Source organism: Lontra canadensis, unplaced genomic scaffold, assembly GCF_010015895.1.
Source record: "Lontra canadensis isolate GAN:19392208 unplaced genomic scaffold, GSC_riverotter_1.0 scaffold132, whole genome shotgun sequence".
In the NCBI taxonomy this organism is placed as follows: domain Eukaryota; kingdom Metazoa; phylum Chordata; class Mammalia; order Carnivora; family Mustelidae; genus Lontra; species Lontra canadensis.
The window spans coordinates 699,351-717,968 of record NW_022631126.1 but is presented as its reverse complement, the minus strand read 5'-3'; the positions used below and the strand labels follow the sequence as shown (position 1 = coordinate 717,968).

Sequence of the window (18,618 nt, the reverse complement as noted above, 5' to 3'; positions counted from 1 at the left end):
ATTCCTCTTCTTGCCCAGGAATTTTTTTTTTTTTAAAGATTTTATTTATCTGACAGAGAAAGAGCACGAGCAGGGGGAGAAGCAGAAGGAGAGGGAGAAGTAGGTTCCCTGCCGAGCAGGGAGCCCGACTCAGGACTCGATCCCAGGACCCTGGGATCATGACCTGAGCCAAAGGCAAACGCCCAACCGCCTGAGCCACCCAGGCGCCCCCGTTCAGGGATTCTTAAAGTCCATCCAATAACCCTGTGAGATGGGTGACCTGGACCATGCCCCAGCCTCTCATGCCGTCCCTCCTCCCGACTGGCCTTTCTAAAGCATCAGTACAAGCAGGCCAGCACCTGCTCGGAAGGTCTCCCCACATCCCCACTATTCGTAAGATAAAGCCCAGACCTCCTATCCTGACTTCCCACTTCAGCACACACCACCATCACTCATGTACCCCAATTCCATTCCAAGCGCTCTTCCCTGCATTTCCCCCCGTGCTTTTCCTCATGTTCCTCTTGACCCTTAGAACGCCCTTCCCTCTCACGTCCCCAAGCCCCACTCCTACCCTGCCTTCAAGTTTAGCTGCTCGGGCTTTCTTGACCCTTCTGAAGATGGAGGGGAAAGCCTGTTAAATATACAGATTACCAGGCACTTCCCTGGAAATTCTGATTCGGTAGAGCTGTGCTGCAGCCCAGAAATCTGGGTTTTGAGCAATGACTGCCGGAAAGTCTTATGTTTAGTCAAATTTGGGAACAACAGTGTATCTGGGCTGTGCCGGCCGAGGCTAGGTTATGCTACATAACAAATATCTCCCAGATCTCGGTGATTTAATGCGACCAAGGCTTACTTTTGCAGCGCGCTTGGGTTACTTCCTGTCCTTCAAGGAAGATTCAGTACTTCATGTGGAGAAATTTTTTTTTTAAGATTTTATTTATTTGACAGAGAGAGACACAGTGAGAGAAAGAACATAAGCAGGGGGAGCGGGAGATGGAGAAGCAGGCTTCCTGCAGAGCAGGGAGTCCTCCGAGTGCTCATTCCATGACCCCGGGATCATGACCTGAGCTGAAGGCAGACCCTTAACAACCGAGCCACCCAGGCGCCCCGAAAATCTCAATTCAAGCAGATGTGAAAGAACATTGTTGTCCTGTGCTTCCATCCCTCACATCAGGCTTTCAGGTTTTATTTCTCATGGCCTTGGAATGTGGCCGCTCAGGCTCCTCCCTATTTCCACTGCCCATTCAAACCATTGTGAACCTGTGACATGAACATAATGTCAATAACGTGGGTAACAGTAGAGATGGTAATAGTTAAATCTTACTTAGTGCTGATCATGTGCGAAGCCCTGCTTTACGTGTTTTGTTTGTATTAGTTAATCTTCACAACCACCATCTGAGGTTATCACCGACAAGGGAACAGAAGCACAAAGAGTTTAAGTAATTTATTCAAGGTAGGAGCTGGGCCAATCCCAGCAGAAATCCTGGACTATTGAACCGTTCGCTTTGCAGGTTGGTATCTGACTGCCGGGGGCCTCATTCCAGCCCTTCTCTTCATCAGAACCAGAGTCCACATCCTGCAGCAGAGACTGGATCGTGGCTCTGACTTTGGAGATATATTTTGGAAGAACTGATGTCATTGCAATACTGACATCTTCCTGTTCATTTACATGGTATATCTACCCATTAGTTTTGGATTTCTTTAAAATCTTTTGATAAAATTAAAAATGTTCTGTCATGGGGTGCCTGCGTGGCTAAGTTGGTTGAGCATCCGACTCTTGATTTCGGTTCGTGCCATGATCTCAGGGTTGTGAGATCAAGGCCGGCATCAGGCTCTGTGCTCAGCAGGAGTCTGCTTGAGATTCTCCCTCTCCCTCTCTGCCCCTCCCCCACTAAAATAAGTAAATAAAATCTTTTTTTTAAAGATTTTATTTATTTATTTATTTGGCAGACAGAGATCACAAGTAGGCAGAGAGGCAGGCAGAGAGAGGGGGTAGGGGAAGCAGGCTCCCTGCTGAACAGAGAGCCCGATGCAGGGCTCGATCCCAGGATCCTGAGATCATGACCTGAGCCGAAGGCAGAGGCTTTAACCCACTGAGCCACCAGGTGCCCCAGTAAATAAAATCTTTTAAAAAAAGTAAAGTGTTCTTTAAAAAAAAAAAAAGATTTTATTATTTGTGTGTGTGTGTGTGTGAGAGAGAGAGAGAGAGAAAGAATGAGAGGGGGAGGGTCAGAGGGAGAAGCATTCTCCCTGCTCAGCAGGGAGCCTGATGTGGGACTGGATCCTGAGACTCCAGGATCCTAACCTGAGCTGAAGGCAATGAGCCACCCAGGTGCCCAAAATTAAAATGTTCTGTCATAAAAGACATGAACATATTTTTAAAAGGTTTCCTTAGGTACTGTATATTTCTAGAAATGGTATTTTTCCATTTCCTAATAGTCTGTTGCTGTGATTTATAAAGGCAATATATTTTAAATAATTTCTCCTATTCCAGAAAACTTGCCTGCACATATAGCGAGAGGCAGATATCCAGGGGTGATCTAGGACCCTCCTGCTCCCTTACCAATTTTTCCAGTCTGCAACCATGTCTGATAGACTCTGTCTCTTTAATGGATGTTCTATCCCTACCTCCAGGCCTCATTATCTGCTAACTTATTTCCCAATCAACCTTCACCTGGCCAGGGCCACTGCCAACCCTTACTGCGTCTTTGTGTAAATAGAAAAAGGTGTCCCTTCCTCATGATACTTGACTTCCATCTGTCAGACAATTGTAATAAATGTTCAGATATACAGATGTCCACGATGTGGTTGGGGCCTCTCTTGTGTGATCGCTCCCATCGCGCCCACAGGCACAGCCATCTGTGGTCTCCCTGCACATGGCCACCAGCAGGATCCTTGAAAAGTGAAAGTTTGATCATAGAATTCTGTTATGGGCTGAAAGTCTGTGTGCCCCCCAAATTCATATGCTGAGGCCCTAACCCCCACTGTAATGGTATCAGGGGGGTGGGGCCTTTGGGAGACAATGAAGTTGAGAAGCCATCACAAGGGTGGAGACGTCCACCCACCAGGGAGACGTCCCTGATGGGACGGGCGCCCTCATAAGAAAAGGAAGAGAGACCAGAGGTTCCTCCTTTTGCCCTGCGAGGATGCAGCAAACCATCTGCAATCCAGGAAGAGCGCCCTCACCACGAACCAAATCTGCAGGCACTGTGATCTTCTTCCAGCTTCCAGAACTGTGAGGAATAAATGTCTACTGGGTAAGCCGGCAATCTGTGCTATTTTGTAACAGCGGCCCAAGCTGCCTAAGACAGCTTTTTCTTTGTTGGAAATTATTTGAAGGTAGCTTCTTTCTTTGATACGTTATTTAAAATAGGTAGTACTTTCACAGATTCAAAAATCTAAATAACATTAAAGGTTGACAGTGAAGATTCTTACTCTTGACAAATGTGCTTACCAGCTTGTTCTCTTCTGTAATTTTCCAGGATTTCTTTGAGGATACAAGCACATGCACACACACATGTGCACATACACACACGCACACACAGACACACTTTTTTCTTTTTTTTTTTAAGATTTTATTTATTTATTTGACAGAAAGGGAGAGAGAGATCACAAGTAGGCAGAGAGAGAGAAGGAAGCAGGCTCCCTACTGAGCAGAGAGCCTGATACAGGGCTCGATCCCAGGACCCTGAGATCAGGACCTGAGCTGAAGGCAGAGGCTTAACCCACTGAGCCACCCAGGTGCCCCCACACTTTTTTCTTACACCTCAATAGCATGATCTACTCATTCTACACCTTGATATTTGACTAACAAGGTATTTTAAAGCACTCTCACATCAACGTCCTCATCCTTTTTCACAGCTGCTTACCTGCTGATGGACAAGTCTGCAAACAAAATCCAATGAATAACATTGATGTACATGTCATTTCATTCATGGGCATATAGAGTGCATTAAAATTCTGTTTCTCCTCCCCCCCCCCCACCTTTTGCAGCTGGTATGGACTTATGACTTGCTTAGAGACTAATTGAAGAAATAATGTCACACAACTTCTGAGTAGGGCCTCAAGAGACCTTGAAGCTTCTATTCTCACCCTTTTGGAACCATGAGGATGCTATGCTATGAAGAAACTCAGGCTGGCGGCACTGGCTGGCTCAGTCAGTACAACATGCAACCCTTGATCTCAGGGCTGCAAGTTCAAGCCCCACACTGGGCAGGGAGTTTACTTAAACAAACAAACAAACAAACAATTAAACAAATTCAGGATGACTGACTACCACATGGAGACAGCGGCTCAGCCCCCCTCTAGTTGACCAAGCCATCAGGGCTAAGGTCTCAGACAAGTCAGTGTGACAGCCACGAGGGGCCATCCAGATCCAGGCTGGATGTCAGCTGACTGCCATCACTTGAGTAATCTAGATCAGATCAGCAGAAGAACCACCTGGCCGCCCTTTGAATCTAGAGAAACAATAAATCGTTGTTTTATGCCAGTAAGTGTTAAGGTGGTTCCTTGGGAAGCAATAGCTAATTGATAGAGGTAGGTTTTCAGATAGATTTTTGCAAGTGAGAATGCTGGCTCAAAGTGTGTATACATTTATAATTTTGATAAATAATGTCTGGGTTGTATCATTTTGCATTCCTTCCAACAATGGGTGAAAGTCCCTGTTTCCCCACAGTCTTGCCAAAAGAGTGTTTCATCAGACATATGGGTTATTGCTAATGCAATAAAGGAAAAAATGCATTTCAGTATCATCTTTTCATTTCTCTCATTATGTGTGACGTTGAATAGCTGCATATGTGTTTAAGGCCTTATGTATTTTCTCTTTTGTGATCTGTCATGTTCTTTGCCCATTTTTTATTGAACTGTTGGTCAATATGAGGAAGACCTTTAAATAGTAGAGAGATTACCCTTTGTATATGATAAGAATTGCAAATATTTTTTCCTAGTTTGTTTGTCTTTTGATTTTGCTTTGATTTTTTTTAACCATGCAGAATTTTTTCCATGTCGACAAACGCATTAATCTTTTATAGCTTCTGACTTTTGAGTTGGAGTTGGAAAGGCTTCCTCACTCCAAGAGTTATAAACGATTTTGCCCATATTTTCTTCTGGTATTTTTAGGGGGGCTTATGCTGACAAATTGTGTGATTCATCACTTTTAAAATGAAGTTCAAGGCCAAGGTTATGGCACATGTGATCAGGAGTATCCCACATGGAGAGGCAACAGGAGAAATAGAAACTAGCTTATGAGATTCTCAGGGGGAGACGATGCATCCTGTTTGAAACATGTTGAATTTAAGGTGCCTATGGGACCCCCACGAAGGGATGTCCAGAAGACAAGTGGATTCAGGGATCTGGAGCTCAAGAGAAAATTTGAGCCTGGAGATAGGGATTTGGGAAGGCAGCCCATGCATGCCAGTTAAAGCCACAAGAATGTGTGTAGTGTCTGAAGAGAGGTTCTCAGATGGAACTCTAGGGAGTGGTCAAGGTCAGGCCACAAACACAATCATGAAAAGAGAGCTGTGGGGGCTTCTTCTCTGTGGGCCTTGGGGCTTGGCACAAAAACCACCTCAGAGACTTGTAGGATAAACAGAGGCCCTTTATGCCAAACATGCACAGATGTCTTTGCTCCTGGGGAGTGGGGAGAAGGCAAACAACTTCCCAGCAGTCAGCCCTACCCAGCAGGTGTTTAAGAGAGAACTTGTGAGGGACACCTGGGTGGCTTCATTGGTTACGTGTCTGCCTTCTGCTCAGGTCATGATCCCAGGGTCCTGGGGTAGAGTCCCTCGCGGACTCCTTGCTCAGCAGGGAGCCTGCCTCTCCCTCTGCTTGCCACTCCCCCTGCTTGTGCTCTCTCTCTCTCTCTGATAAATAAATAAATAAATAAATAAAATATATATTAAAAAAAAAAAAAAAGGAAGAGTGAGCCTGTGATGGGGAGGGGAAAAGGCTCAGTCTTGCAGGTAAAGTCCTTCCCTCTCCTCCCCACATTTGATCTAAAGCAGGACCTCAATAGGTGGCAGCAAGTTCCCAAAGGTAAGTGGACACAGGGAGCCGCCCATAGCCCATGCTTTCCTTGGACCATAGTGGAGTGGACAAGAGCCCAGAACCTAGACCTCTACTTTCTGGGTTCAAATCCTGACTCTCCCCTTTGCTAGGGTGTAACCTCGGGCAAGTTACTTAATACTGCTATGGCTCAGTTTCCTCCTCTGTAAAATGAGGACAACAATAGTACTTACCTCACAGAACTGCTATGAAAATTAAATGAGTTAATATTTACAATGTGCTTATATTGGTGCCTGGCACATAGTAAATGCTATATAAATATTAAATTTAAAAACAATAATTTGGGGTACCTGGTTGGCTCAGTGGGTTAAAGCGTCTGCCTTTGGCTCAGGTCATGATCCCAGGGTCCTGGGATCGAGCCCTGCATCAGGCTGTCTGCTCAGTGGGGAGCCTGCTTCCTCCTCTCTCTCTCTCTGCCTGCCTCTCTGCCTGCTTGTGATCTCTCTCTGTCAAATAAATAAATAAAATCTTAAAAAAATAAATAAATAAATAAATAAATAAAACCTTTTAAAAAATAAAAACAATAATTCCATTCATTCATGAATATTTATTGTCCAGCTACCATTTGCCAGGCACTGTTGGAGGTCCTGGAGACACAGCAGTGAATAGCACAGGTGAAAAACCCTGTCCGGAGCTTCCATTCTGGTTAGCTGGAGAGGAGGGGTGAAAACAGACAATATAGAAAATAAATATAAAAAGTATAAGAAAATATATGGTGTGTCAGATCCAGGTGGAGACATGAGAGACCTGAGAAGCTGGCAAGGCCTCCAGCCTTGCACCTGAAGCACAGCGGGGTGCAGGAGTTGGAAAGCAGGAGGAGACCCTGGACAGGCAGCAGAGTGGAATCCCTGCGGAGAAACGGGGGCCGTTCACCCCCTCGGGGTAATAATCATCATCATCACTGCCATATAAAAGCAGCAAACACTTCTATAGCATTTATTCCGTACCAGGCCCCATTCTATTCACTTTACATATATCATCTCATTTAATCCTACAAGGTTGGTACCATTATTGTTCCCATTTCTCAAATGAGGGAACTGAGGCATAGCTAAGTTCTGTAACTTGCCTTCATGAGCTGTATGATGAGGGGAACAACCTAGAATTCCAGCCCAGGTCATCTGGTTCCAGTATAGGTAGGATGTTGGTAGGCTGGACCTGCAGGTGGGGGGGCACCGGACAGGCTGCCATGCCTTGGGACTGGGTAGGGCCTGACCTTCCCACAGACTGGAAGGAACACACAAACAGAGCCCTAATACCTATACATCCAAGACCCAATATACTTAATGCACAGTTCAAGGTTGTTCAGAGGGCCCAAAAGGAATAACCCCAAAACCATGAAATAGAGATAAGGACTCAGCTCTGGAGAATTCTATCCCCAGAGCCATTCTCCTTATGTGGTCCCTGCTCCCCACCCTCTCTCCATACCACTCCATGAGGCTTTAAGCCCAGCCTCCTGTGACCTGCAGTCACCATTCCAAAGCCCTGGGATCCCACCCAGAGACCACAAATACAATATATGAATGAATAAATATCATAATCCTGGGAAATTTAACAAAGGCACCAACAACTCCAGACCCAGCTGGGAACCAAGAAGGCAAACCATCAAGAGGCCAACAGAGAGGCAGGGGGGCACTGGTGATCCTAGAGAGAGCTGGAACCCACAGTCGTAAAATTCCACGGAGGGGGCAACCCTCGACAGTTCGCAAGACCTTTCCATAGCCTTTCTCACCTCACTTGATACTGTTCAATTCTTACCTTAGGCAAGGCAGAAATTACGAGACCAAGTTATCAAATTGAGAAATTGAGTCCCAGAGAAGAGCGATGAGTTATTTAAGACCACATGCAGGACTGGGAGTCAGATGTCCAAAAGCCCTTCCATTGTCCCACTCAGAGAGACAGAGTAGGAGAGAGAGAGAGAGAGAGAGAGAAGGGGAAGGAGGCAGGGAGGCAGAGGCTGATATAGAAGACCCAAGAGTGGAGAAATCCTCCTTCATGATCTCCAGGAAACCCTAAGGGGCAGGGCTTAGCCTCCTGAAAAACCCTCCAACCCTCCTGTAGGTTGATCAGAGCAGCACACCATCTTTACTTCTTCATTCCCAACCCCAGGCAAGCTGGGTTCTGAAGGGAAGAGAAGGATGAAAGCCCTTCGAGTAGAATCAGACATCATTTTACAGTTTCCAACTTCATAATCAATGAACTTTAGAGCAGGGAATACCCATAAAGATGATTTCCCCATCCCTCTACGCCACCCATTGCATATAGATGGGAGATGGAGGCCCGGAGACAATGAAGTCACTTTTCAGAAATCCACACCAACTCAAAGGAAATCTAGATTCTCCTTACCAGGGCATACTAGAGAAGGGCCATTCTTTCTTTTAGTTGACACTGTAAGTTCCCTGGAAAGAGCCCCTGGAATCCAGGAGACCTGATTTTTACTCTGGCAATGCTGAGACTCACTGAGTGGCCTTGGGGACTCCTCTTACATAATGCAAGTTTCATAAGTGAAAGGTATTTTGTCTCTAGGGCCCTGATTTTTCTCTGACCCCTTGAACAGTCTCTGCGCTATAGTAAGTGCCTAATAAATATCCACTGAATGGTCATCTAGAGGGCTAGGGCAGTGTCACCGTGAGAGGCTGACGCCTGAAAGACAAGACTAGGGAACCACAAGCTTTATCTTCAGATACATGAAGGGCTCAGGTTCTGTCCACAGATATTTATTGAGGGCCCACTGGGTATTCAGGTAAGAACAAGACTGCCATGCCCTGACCTGAACAGCTCACAGTCCACTATAATGTGGAATGTGTGCACATTTTTTTGTGGGCTTCAGAGGGTAGACCCCGATGCTAGGCAGGGAGTTAGATGTAAGGGGCAGACTGCTCAATAGAATACAGACACTTCTCAGCTTTAGTTGCCCTGAAATGGTCTCATGCTCAGAAGGTGGTGAGTGCAGCGGAACTGCAGTGTTCAAGCAGGGCGCCAACCGCCCACCTGTCAGAGGCTGCGCCAGGAGTATGCGGGAAAAGAGATTTCTGCCTTGGGTGAGGTCACTTTCCACCCCCAGATTCTCTGCCTACAAAACCCTGCAATTCTCTGACGCTGGATCTTATTATTTTCCAAATTTCATGGTCTCATGATGCTGACAGCCGCGAATTCTAAGTTCTCTGTCTGCCCACACCCCCGGACCCAAAAGAAATGAAGCCGATTTCAGCAAGGGTCCTACCACCCACTGCTTCAAATGGTCTTAGGGGATAGTCGTAGTCCCCTCCCCGCTTCGTGGGGGTGGAGGGGCGTAGCTTGGGCGCGAGGGTGCTGGAGACTTCGTGGGGAGAAGGGTGTTCCAGAGACCAAGTTGACAGCGCCGAGACACGTGACATTAGAAGCGTCACGTTCTGTGGTCCGCGAAGGTGGGACCGGGCCGGTCATGTGACGTGGGGGGGGTGCCCATGGGGTGATGTGAGATGCAGGGCCTGTCAGATTACGCACGGATGACGCACTCCCACCCGGTTTGGCAACTGGATTTCCGTTGGAAGATGGGACAGTTCCGGCAAAGGGGGCGGGTTCTCACGTCCTGGCAGCTTTGCTTCCGTTCGGGGCGCTACAGCTTCCGACCTCAGCCTCTCCCTCGGGCGAGGAAGAGACGCGAGCCCGTGCGCATGCCCCGATCATCCCAGAGGGGCGGGGCCGAGGCTACAAGAGGGGGAGGGGGGGAAAGAAAAGGGAATTCCAACCTGTGGGATCTTGGGGGGGTCCCCGAGGTCGGCTTCTTCCCATTGACTGTGGATGGTGCCCGGGACAGAGCCTCTGGTGGCTCGTGGGGGAGCTTGGGGGTCTGCAGGGTGAGGGCGGGGGGGAGTGTCAGTGTCAGAGTACGAGTGGGATACAGGAGTTCCAAAACTTAGTCTTGAGGCCCTCGGGGCTCCGGCGCCGGGGAGAGGGAACTCGGGCCGCCATGCGCGACAGGACCCACGAACTGAGGCAGGTGAGAAGTGGGGGCTGCCGTGTTGGGGACGGGCGGACTGGACAGGGTCTGGCTGGAATACAGGAATCCTGGACTTCGGGGCAGGGAGGGGTGGCTGAGGGCTAGGAAGGAAAGACCCGGAAGTCCCTGAGTCCTGCGGGGAGAGAGCAACAGCAAGGAAATGATGCCAGTGACCCCGGCCCTGGTAGGGGGATGACAGTTCGGACGATGAGGACAAGGAGCGGGTCGCGCTGGTGGTACACCCGGGCACTGCACGGCTAGGGAGCCCGGACGATGAGTTCTTCCAAAAGGTAAGAGGCTGGGGTGCTGCCTGTCTTCGCGAAGGGGCTGGATGACTCGATTTGCAGCGCGGTCCGGAGTACCCCCATATCTCCTTCAGCCCTCTCGGTCACCTTCCCCAGGTTCGGACAATTCGACAGACTATTGTCAAGCTGGAGAATAAAGTCCGAGAGTTGGAGAAGCAGCAGGTCACCATCCTGGCCACGCCTCTTCCCGAGGAAAGTGAGTGAAACCCCAAGTGCAAACGCATGCTCAGACGGAGGGATTGTGGGGATTGTAGTTCCGCGAAGGTGGTGGCTAGGGAGGTTTGTTGAGGTAGGGGCTGCTGTTTGGGAGTCATGGGTTTCTCTTGCTCAGGTATGAAGCAGGACCTGCAGAACCTGCGCGAGGAGATCAAACAGCTGGGGAGGGAAATCCGATCGCAGCTGAAGGGTGAGCTCCCTAGGACCTCAGATGGATCCTTCACTGTGGTCCTGCCCAGTTCCTGGTATGTCTGGGGAGTGTGTGGCCCAGAGAGGCCAGTTATGTATCCAGATCACACAGCAGGCCTAGGCCTAGAAGCTCTTTCTCCTGGCTTCCAGTACATAGTATTTTCCACAGCACATGCCAGCCCCTTAAGTTCCTTTATTTGTAAGGAAACCATTTACTTCTACAATTTTTGCTGCCTAATGTGCATTCTTTGGAGGGGCAGATGGGGGTTTCTCAAAGAGTCCTCTGTATTCCTGTGGGAATGCTCTGATGTATTGCAAAGAAAAATACACTTTCTCCCATCAGAGGCTCAGAATTAGTCATTTATGATAAATTATAATTCCCAAAAGAATCCCATGGAGATAAGCACCTCTCTGTTGTATGGATGGGGTATGGCTCTGGCCCTGTGTCCTGATCTCCACATGATTTTTTGAAATCACAGCTCAAATCCCCTTCCCCACCAATATCCTTGTGTCTTCCCACAGCCATAGAGCCCCAGAATGAGGAAGCTGATGAGAATTATAACTCAGTCAATACAAGGATGAGAAAAACACAGGTGGGTTGTTAGTCCCAGAAATAAGACATTTCACATCATTAGATGGATCATTAGCTGGTTTTCAGATGGGGAATCTGAGGTTGAAAGAGAGAAAGGACTCACCCAAGGTCAAGACTCCCGACTCCCAGTCCACTTAACACCCTATCACCTTCTCCATTCAGTGACAAGTTGCTGGGTCCCCAGGTATGATCTGGGCTTGACTGTGGAAGGCATGCTTTCTAGAAACCAAGATGGGAGGTCAAGCTTGAATAAGTGACAAAGACCTCACTGAGATAGGGTTTGGTAGCTAATATCCCTGCCCAGGGAAGAAGGGGGAACAGTCATAAATAACTGGGAGGTTTCCTGCCCACGTGACAGGGACATCCTCTGTCCCATGGGCCGAATTCAAGAAGTCAGCAAGAGGAACTTCCCTGGAGGAGGAAGGTCACTGAATCAAATCTTAGCAAGGAGATTTGAGGCAATCTAACTGCCCCGCTCTGGGTTCCCAGTGAGGAGTTACTTGGACTTCCTGGAGGTCAGAGTTGGAGTAGGAAGGCCCAGAGCTCAGCAAGTCCCCTAGATTGAAGATAGAGCCATTTGGGCATCCGGCAGGGGTGCAGCTGAAGGCAGGAGAGCAGATAGGTCTCTGAGGAAAGTGCTCCAAGGATTGAACACATTGAAGGCGGCAGGGGAAAAGACAAGATGAGAGGACATTTCAGGAGGAGCCTGTGGTGGTCCCTGGTGTGAGAGGCTGAGGGCCCAGGTGGACCCTGTAAAATCCAGCAAGTGGACTGCCCTCCAGGTATACTAGCCCACCTTTGGTCTAAGCAGTGAGGCTGGTGTTCAGCAAGCATTCACAGGTGTTTATTAGCTGTTTTTTTAGCTGTTTGGGATACAGCAGTGAACCCCGGAGCCCTATCCTCATGGAGCTTATGTTCTGGTGGGGAGAGACAAACACCTTAATAAATATGTACATTATTTTAGAACGTAATTAAGTATTCAGGGAAAGAAACGAGGAGAAGAGGGATGGAGAGTGCCAGGAGAAGGCAGGTTGCAGTGTTCGTAAGGTAGAGAAGACTTCATTCAGAAGGTGATCTCTGTGGGGCACGAGCATTCTAGACCCAGGGAGCAGTGAATGCAAAAGTCTGAGGTGGGGGTGGCTTTCGTGGAGGCAGGAGGAGTCCACCATTGTTGGAGAGAAGGAGTGAGGCAACAGCTGGAAGAGGTAGGTCAGAGGGTACATGGGGGAAGGGAGGGTCATGTAGGCCCAGAAAGGGCTTTGGCTTTTAACTTGGAGAGAATGGTGGCCACGGTGGCAGGCACCTAGAACAGCCTGTGCTGTTTGCTCACTGTCTTCGTGGGGGTGTTGAGGCCAAATCCTTCTGGGGTGCCCAGCCTATATTCTCTTCCATTAGCATGGGGTCCTCTCCCAGCAATTCGTGGAGCTCATCAACAAGTGCAACCTGACGCAGTCCGAGTACCGGGAGAAGAACGTGGAGCGGATCCGGAGGCAGCTGAAGATCAGTGAGTTGTGGTGTCTGGCCCACAGAGTCAGGTAACCTGACGCAGCTCTGAGCCTGGCTTTTCCCCTTCACAGCAAATGCTGGAATGGTGTCTGATGAGGAGCTGGAGCAGATGCTGGACAGTGGGCAAAGCGAGGTGTTTGTGTCCAATGTGAGTGGCCACAGCTTAGCCTCCCTCTTCTGGGATTCTCATCTTCTCCGAGGCCTGGCCCCTTCTGGTTAAGGGAATACGGAGGCCCAGAGGGGAGTAAGTTAGCATGCTTAGTGTCACATGTCAGGGCCCCAGCCCCGGTTCCAAGTCCCAGGGCTGCCTGAGAGCTCAACGGGAACTTCTGACCTGCTGCCAGGTTCCCTGTGACCTGTCTGTCCATCGGTGTCCACTCCCCAGATACTGAAGGACACACAGGTGACTCGACAGGCCCTAAATGAGATCTCGGCGCGACACAGTGAGATCCAGCAGCTTGAACGCAGTATCCGTGAACTTCATGAGATCTTTACTTTTCTGGCTACCGAAGTGGAGATGCAGGTGGGCCCCCGAGACAGCTGGCTGGGCTTGACCTGAGACTGGGGCTTGACCTGAGACCATGTTCAGTCAGAACCCCTGCTGTGACTATCAGCCCATCTCTACCCTCAAGCCTGTCTCTCTGAAGCTTTCGTCCCCCATCTCCCCCAGGCTGGCCCTCACTCCTGAGAGGGCCTGCCTCTGCAAATCTGGATGAGGCTGGGTGGGAGGTGGTGGTCTTTTGTGGCCCTTGGCTGTATGGCTGAGGGTAAGCTTCCGGCTCTGTCCTGGGGGAGCTCACTCGCTAGTGCGGCAGCCAATAGCCTCGTGCAGCTGGGAGTCACGGGGAAGGGACTTCATTCAGTAGGAGAACCAGGACCTGAAGGCTGGTGGTGCCATGAGGAGGCAGGGGTGGGGAGGGCTTCACAGCTGTTGAGAGGCAGGCCTAGAAGAATGGGCAAATTCAGACAGATGTACAAAGGGACAAAAGTCCACACTCTGTGAAAAGGTATGGGCCTCTTAAGGCACTTGGCCCAAAGTCACAAAGGAAGGTTGTAGCGGGTAAGGGAGCAGGGCAGAAGGGACCACAGGATAAAAGGGAGCCCGGAAGCCACCCTCAGGCATGTGAACTTTTGTGGTCCTGCCCTGCACCTTGTTAGTGCTGTTTGCCGCCAGAAAATGTCCTTCAGGCGGCTAGGGAGAACAAGCAGAAGAGTTGCTGGGCCCTCGGCCCCCAGTCATCCCTACCTGCCTGAACCATGCCCTCCTCTGAGCAGGGGGAGATGATCAACCGGATTGAGAAGAACATCCTGAGCTCCGCAGACTATGTGGAACGTGGGCAGGAACACGTCAAGATTGCCCTGGAGAACCAGAAGAAGGCCCGGAAGGTGAGCCTCTCCTCCCCTCCCATTTCCTCCCCTCCCCTCTCCTCCCTTCCCCTCTCATCCCTGACCCTGGTAGCCTTCCCTCCCCTCCTGAGTGAGTGTCCCTGAACTCCTCTCCCACAGAAGAAGGTCTTGATCGCCATCTGTGTGTCTGTCACTGTCGTCATTTTGGCGGTTATCATTGGGATCGCCACATTGGTTTGAGAGCATCGCACATTCTTGGTGAGATCCTGTGGGCCTGCCCCCCGGCCTGCCTCATCCCAGGCCCCAGCCTTGCCTCCTTCCCTCAGACCCTCTTCTCCCTCCTTCCCTTGCAGGCGCTAAAAGCACCAGAGACCCAGGTCTGCCCTCGCTCCTAGCAGCTGAGGGGGGAGGGCAGGACAGAGCCTCCAGCTGGACCCCTTCCTCCCACTGGCCCAGGCAGAGGGGCAGATGGTTCTCCTGGGGTCAGCAGCCACTCATTCTTGGGGGCTTCCCCAGTCAGGCCACAATGCCTGGGGGGAGGCCTGCGGCGTCCTGTTTGGCGGGGACACACGGTTTTGTAAGAAATTAAAAAAAAAAAAAAAGTGCTTGGAGCCTGCCCTGTGCGTGTGTGTTCCTGGAAGGGGTGGCCCAGGGCCTTCAGGTATCTAGCCTCCCCTTTTCCTGGCCATCCTTGGAGCCAGGCCCCGCCCAGAGAGACTCAGATCAGACTGTTGTAGGTGCTGTGGCCCCAGAAACTGGCATTGTCCTTCTACTCTCCCACAGGAGCAGGTGGGACAGGGAGGGACAAATGCCCCTATCTGGCTTAGTACTGCCCTTGGGTAAAGACTACTGGGAGTACCAAAGCCCAGAGCAGTGAAGCTGGGCCAGGCTAGCCTGGGCCAGGTGAGATGTGTGTGGGCATTGGTGGGCATCGGAGACCAGGGAGAGGCACCGTGAGTAATGGAGGCTGTTACTTCAGATACAGTAAACGGGGAAAGGCCTATCTCAGAATGGGTGACATTTGAATGGAATATTGAGGAGGAGCCAGTTACAAGGAAGAAGCAGGGGGAGAGTTACCAGGCAGAGGAGAGCAGCCCTGTACCCAGAAAAAGGCATAGCCTTTGACGTAAGAGTTTGGCCTGGAGAGCCAGGGACTCTGGATCAACACACCTGGTTACTAAGGGGTTATCTGGCTGAAGCAGTAAAGGAGGCTGAAGAACCTGACCCCTGGTTTCTATGAGGCACCTAAGCTCCAGACCCCAACTCTCAATTTCTAAGAGTTCCAAGTCCAGAGGCGTGGTTTCCAGAGCTGGGTGTCCCTTCCCCAGACACCTGATTTCAGGGGAAAGCTAGCTCCCAGCTCAGAAGCCTGGTTGGAGTGGGGCAGCACCTGACCCCAAACCACGGTCTGGGTGCCGGGTTCCAGCCACCCCGACCCATCCCACTTTCGATCCCACAGGTCCCTGCTGCTGCTGTCGTCGCTGCTGCTCCAACCTGCCCTTGCCCAGCCCATCTGGCCTGCAGTACCACTTCCTTCGGGTGCTGGGGTAACGCGAGCCCTAGAAGGGCAGTCTTGCCCTTGGTCTTGTCCTTGGTGCAGTCTCGGACCCTGCCCCTGGACCTGGCCTGGGGAGGAGCCAGAGGGCAGGATTAGGCCCCCACGACCCTGGCCTGCTTTGCCTCCATCCACCTGGGTACCCGCCTGCAGCGCCTCCCAGTGGCCCTAGAGAGACTCTGGCTTGGCAGTTGCAAGGCCCTTCCGCCAGGTCCAAGCGTTTGCTTGGCCCTGCGCGTGGGGGGCGTGGCCTGGCCGCAACTGGAAAACAATTGGCCCGCGGAACTAAATGTTTTTCCTAAGGAGCGTTAAGGATTGGTCTGTAGGACGTCCAGGGAACGCCTTGGGGAGTGATTAAGCCACAACCAGTCGTCTGCGGATGTGGGCGGGGCCTCAGTGAGTCCTCAGTCACCCCCTAAAGTGGTTTGATCGTAGGGCGGGGCATGACCAAACCTCTGAATGAGGGCGGGGGCGGGTACAGGCTTGAGAGAGGCTGACCAGGATAGGTGAGTCGGGGACTTCTCTCCAGAAGGTGTGGCTGGGTCCCTCTCCCCAGCCCCCGAACTTGGCAGCTGCTCGAGTCTGGGAGGGTACCCGCGCCTTGGTCCTGCCCGAGATAATGTGTCCTGAATACAGATGAAGCCCTAGATACCTCAGGAAAGAGCTCCTCGTTCTCGCCAGTGTGCAAACACAACCTGGATGTCCACTCGATGGAAAACCGCGGGGCCAGACGGATCTTGTCCCAGTAGAAGACTGATTTGGATACGGGGCCTCCGGGCTTCCCTAATTCTCCATCTCTTCCCCTGTGGCCTGCATCTTCAGCGGAATACTGTCGTCTCGGTCGCCTTTGTCCACCCCCTCATCTTTCTCTTTCGGAGGAAAACTGCACAACCCGTTGGCAGCTACTGGGATCTGATAGAGACTATCAGATCTGTGACGAGACGGAGTCACATCTATGCACCTGGGTGTCAGTGTGGTATGTGACTTGGGACTGGCTTTGCTGGACGGCGCCACCCCTGAAAGCCTGCCTATGTGTCTGTCTGCCCCAGGAAGTGGTCTAGAACCTCCTGACAAACATAACTAGATGGCCGAGTGAGGCCTTGGATGCCAGGCCCAGTAGTTTGAACTTTTCCTGTGGGCTAGGGGACACATGGAAGGTTTTTGAATAGGTGAGTGGCAAGTTTGGGGCAGACTTAGCAGTCAGGTGGACCTGTGCACTGGACATTTCACAGCCTCCCCCACATATACCCTTTCACTGGGGGAAACTGACCTGAATGAGGGGTTAAGGGCAAGTTTTACACTGAAATCTTCTCTTGGCTGCTGTCAGCCCAACTTTCAGAGAACAGGGTCTTGTTTGGATGTGGTTTTTCCAAATCCATCTTGCATCATAACTTTTCAGCTGTAGCTCTCCCTGCTTATTGCTTCATTCACTCAGTATTTTATGGTTCAAATTACCAGGAAAAATAACATATAAATTGTCTAGCCGGGTCAAGACTTTACCCTTGATCATGATGTATGTGAAGTGTTTATATGGTACGAAACACTGCGGCAGAGTGTGCATAAAGGAGGAGTGGATGGGCTCAATGACTGACATTTCTTGTGCAACCCTGTGATAGATTGTATTATTGTTCCCAATATATACTGTCCTTCCTACTGGACCACTCACTATAGGGTTGTATCCATTCGTGCCCCACTTAGGGGTTGGCTGTATGTCTTGCTTTGGCCAATAGATTGTGAGTAGAAATGTAAAGTATCACTTTCAGATAGAAGCTTTAAGTATCAGTGAGTAGGCTGGCAGTTTGCCTTTTCTTTTCCCATTTGCTGCAAACCACTGATATTTGGAGACTAGTTGTTGCCACATCAGAAGAAGTGTAAACCAACTGTCACAGAGCTAGTACCCAGAAGCGGGGTGCTACCACATTAAAAAATGAACCTGAATTATGTGCCATTGGCTTTGGAGCTGGACAGCAGCTGATGAGGAAACCATCAGCAGAAGTTGGAAAGATATGGTGATGTGTTAGGCTGTGGTGAAGCATTTGGTTAAACTGTAAGCTGGAAATAAGTAAGAATATAAATCATGTCCAAATGAGCTTGGGCCTTTAGGGAAAAAAAGAATTTGAGAGGGACGCCTGGGTGGCTCAGTTGGTTAAGCAGCTGCCTTCGGCTCAGGTCATGATCCCAGCGTCCTGGGATCGAGTCCCACATCAGGCTCCTTGCTCATCAGGGAGCCTGCTTCTCCCTCTGCCTCTGCCTGCCATTCTGTCTGCCTGTGCTCGCTCTCTCTCTCTCTCTGGCAAATAAATAAATAAAAAAAATCTTAAAAAAAAAAAAAAAGAATTTGAGAGAGAATATCAGCAGCATGACTTGATTGCTTTGGGGGTGCATTTGACAAATTACTGTAAGAAAGAGATAACTCTGAAAATAATTGGCCAGTTTTTAAGCAGAAATGGAAGAGAGTATAGAAAGTCCAGGCAGGTGATCTATATTTTTAAGCAATGAAAGATACAGTTGACAAAGCCCTTAAGCTGAAAAGGTTGAGTGAAATTCATCTTTGTGGCAAGGGTCTTAATCAAGTGTATGGCTTTCATGCCTTTTGTAAAAACCTCTGAATTGATCAAAGTGGTTCCAAATAAAGCCTTTTAGTTAGTGGAGGTGATTCAGAAAAGAGAGATTAAGAGCACAACTCTCCCAGAGGAGTTAGTAGGCTTCATTTGCTTACAATTAACTCTAAAGAGAGAGGCATGTCTGAAAAGAATTGTGGGTTTGGCAGTTAGCCCATAGAACTGACTGGAATCAAATAGATAAGAAGCTTCTTTCCCTCCTCACAAAAGCCACTAGCTTGGATTTTCAAAAGACCATGAGTGTTCAAGATCTTGAGAGCTCCCAA

The 18,618-nt window shown here is 49.9% G+C and overlaps 1 protein-coding gene across 1 annotated transcript; it reads left to right on the top strand.

The window, feature by feature from the left end:
* The first annotated feature begins 9,771 nt into the window (after nt 1–9,771).
* On the top strand, nt 9,772–14,778 carry STX4 (syntaxin 4). Its single transcript, XM_032842676.1, has 11 exons — nt 9,772–10,021; nt 10,210–10,311; nt 10,423–10,522; nt 10,658–10,732; nt 11,254–11,324; nt 12,719–12,827; nt 12,901–12,977; nt 13,215–13,352; nt 14,105–14,215; nt 14,336–14,434; nt 14,530–14,778. The coding sequence occupies exons 1-10, from the start codon at nt 9,992–9,994 to the stop codon at nt 14,414–14,416; spliced, it is 894 nt and encodes a 297-aa protein (XP_032698567.1). The 5' UTR covers nt 9,772–9,991; the 3' UTR covers nt 14,417–14,434; nt 14,530–14,778.
* The last annotated feature ends 3,840 nt before the right edge of the window (nt 14,779–18,618 follow it).

What these genes read in the sequence shown, in the direction of transcription:
- STX4 (XM_032842676.1), top strand. Translation starts at nt 9,992, where the DNA reads ATGCGCGACAGGACCCACGAACTGAGGCAG. An exon ending in GGACCCACGAACTGAGGCAG is followed by an intron (nt 10,022 to 10,209) that starts GTGAGAAGTGGG and finishes CGGCCCTGGTAG; the next exon opens with GGGGATGACAGTTCGGACGA. An exon ending in ACGATGAGTTCTTCCAAAAG is followed by an intron (nt 10,312 to 10,422) that starts GTAAGAGGCTGG and finishes CACCTTCCCCAG; the next exon opens with GTTCGGACAATTCGACAGAC.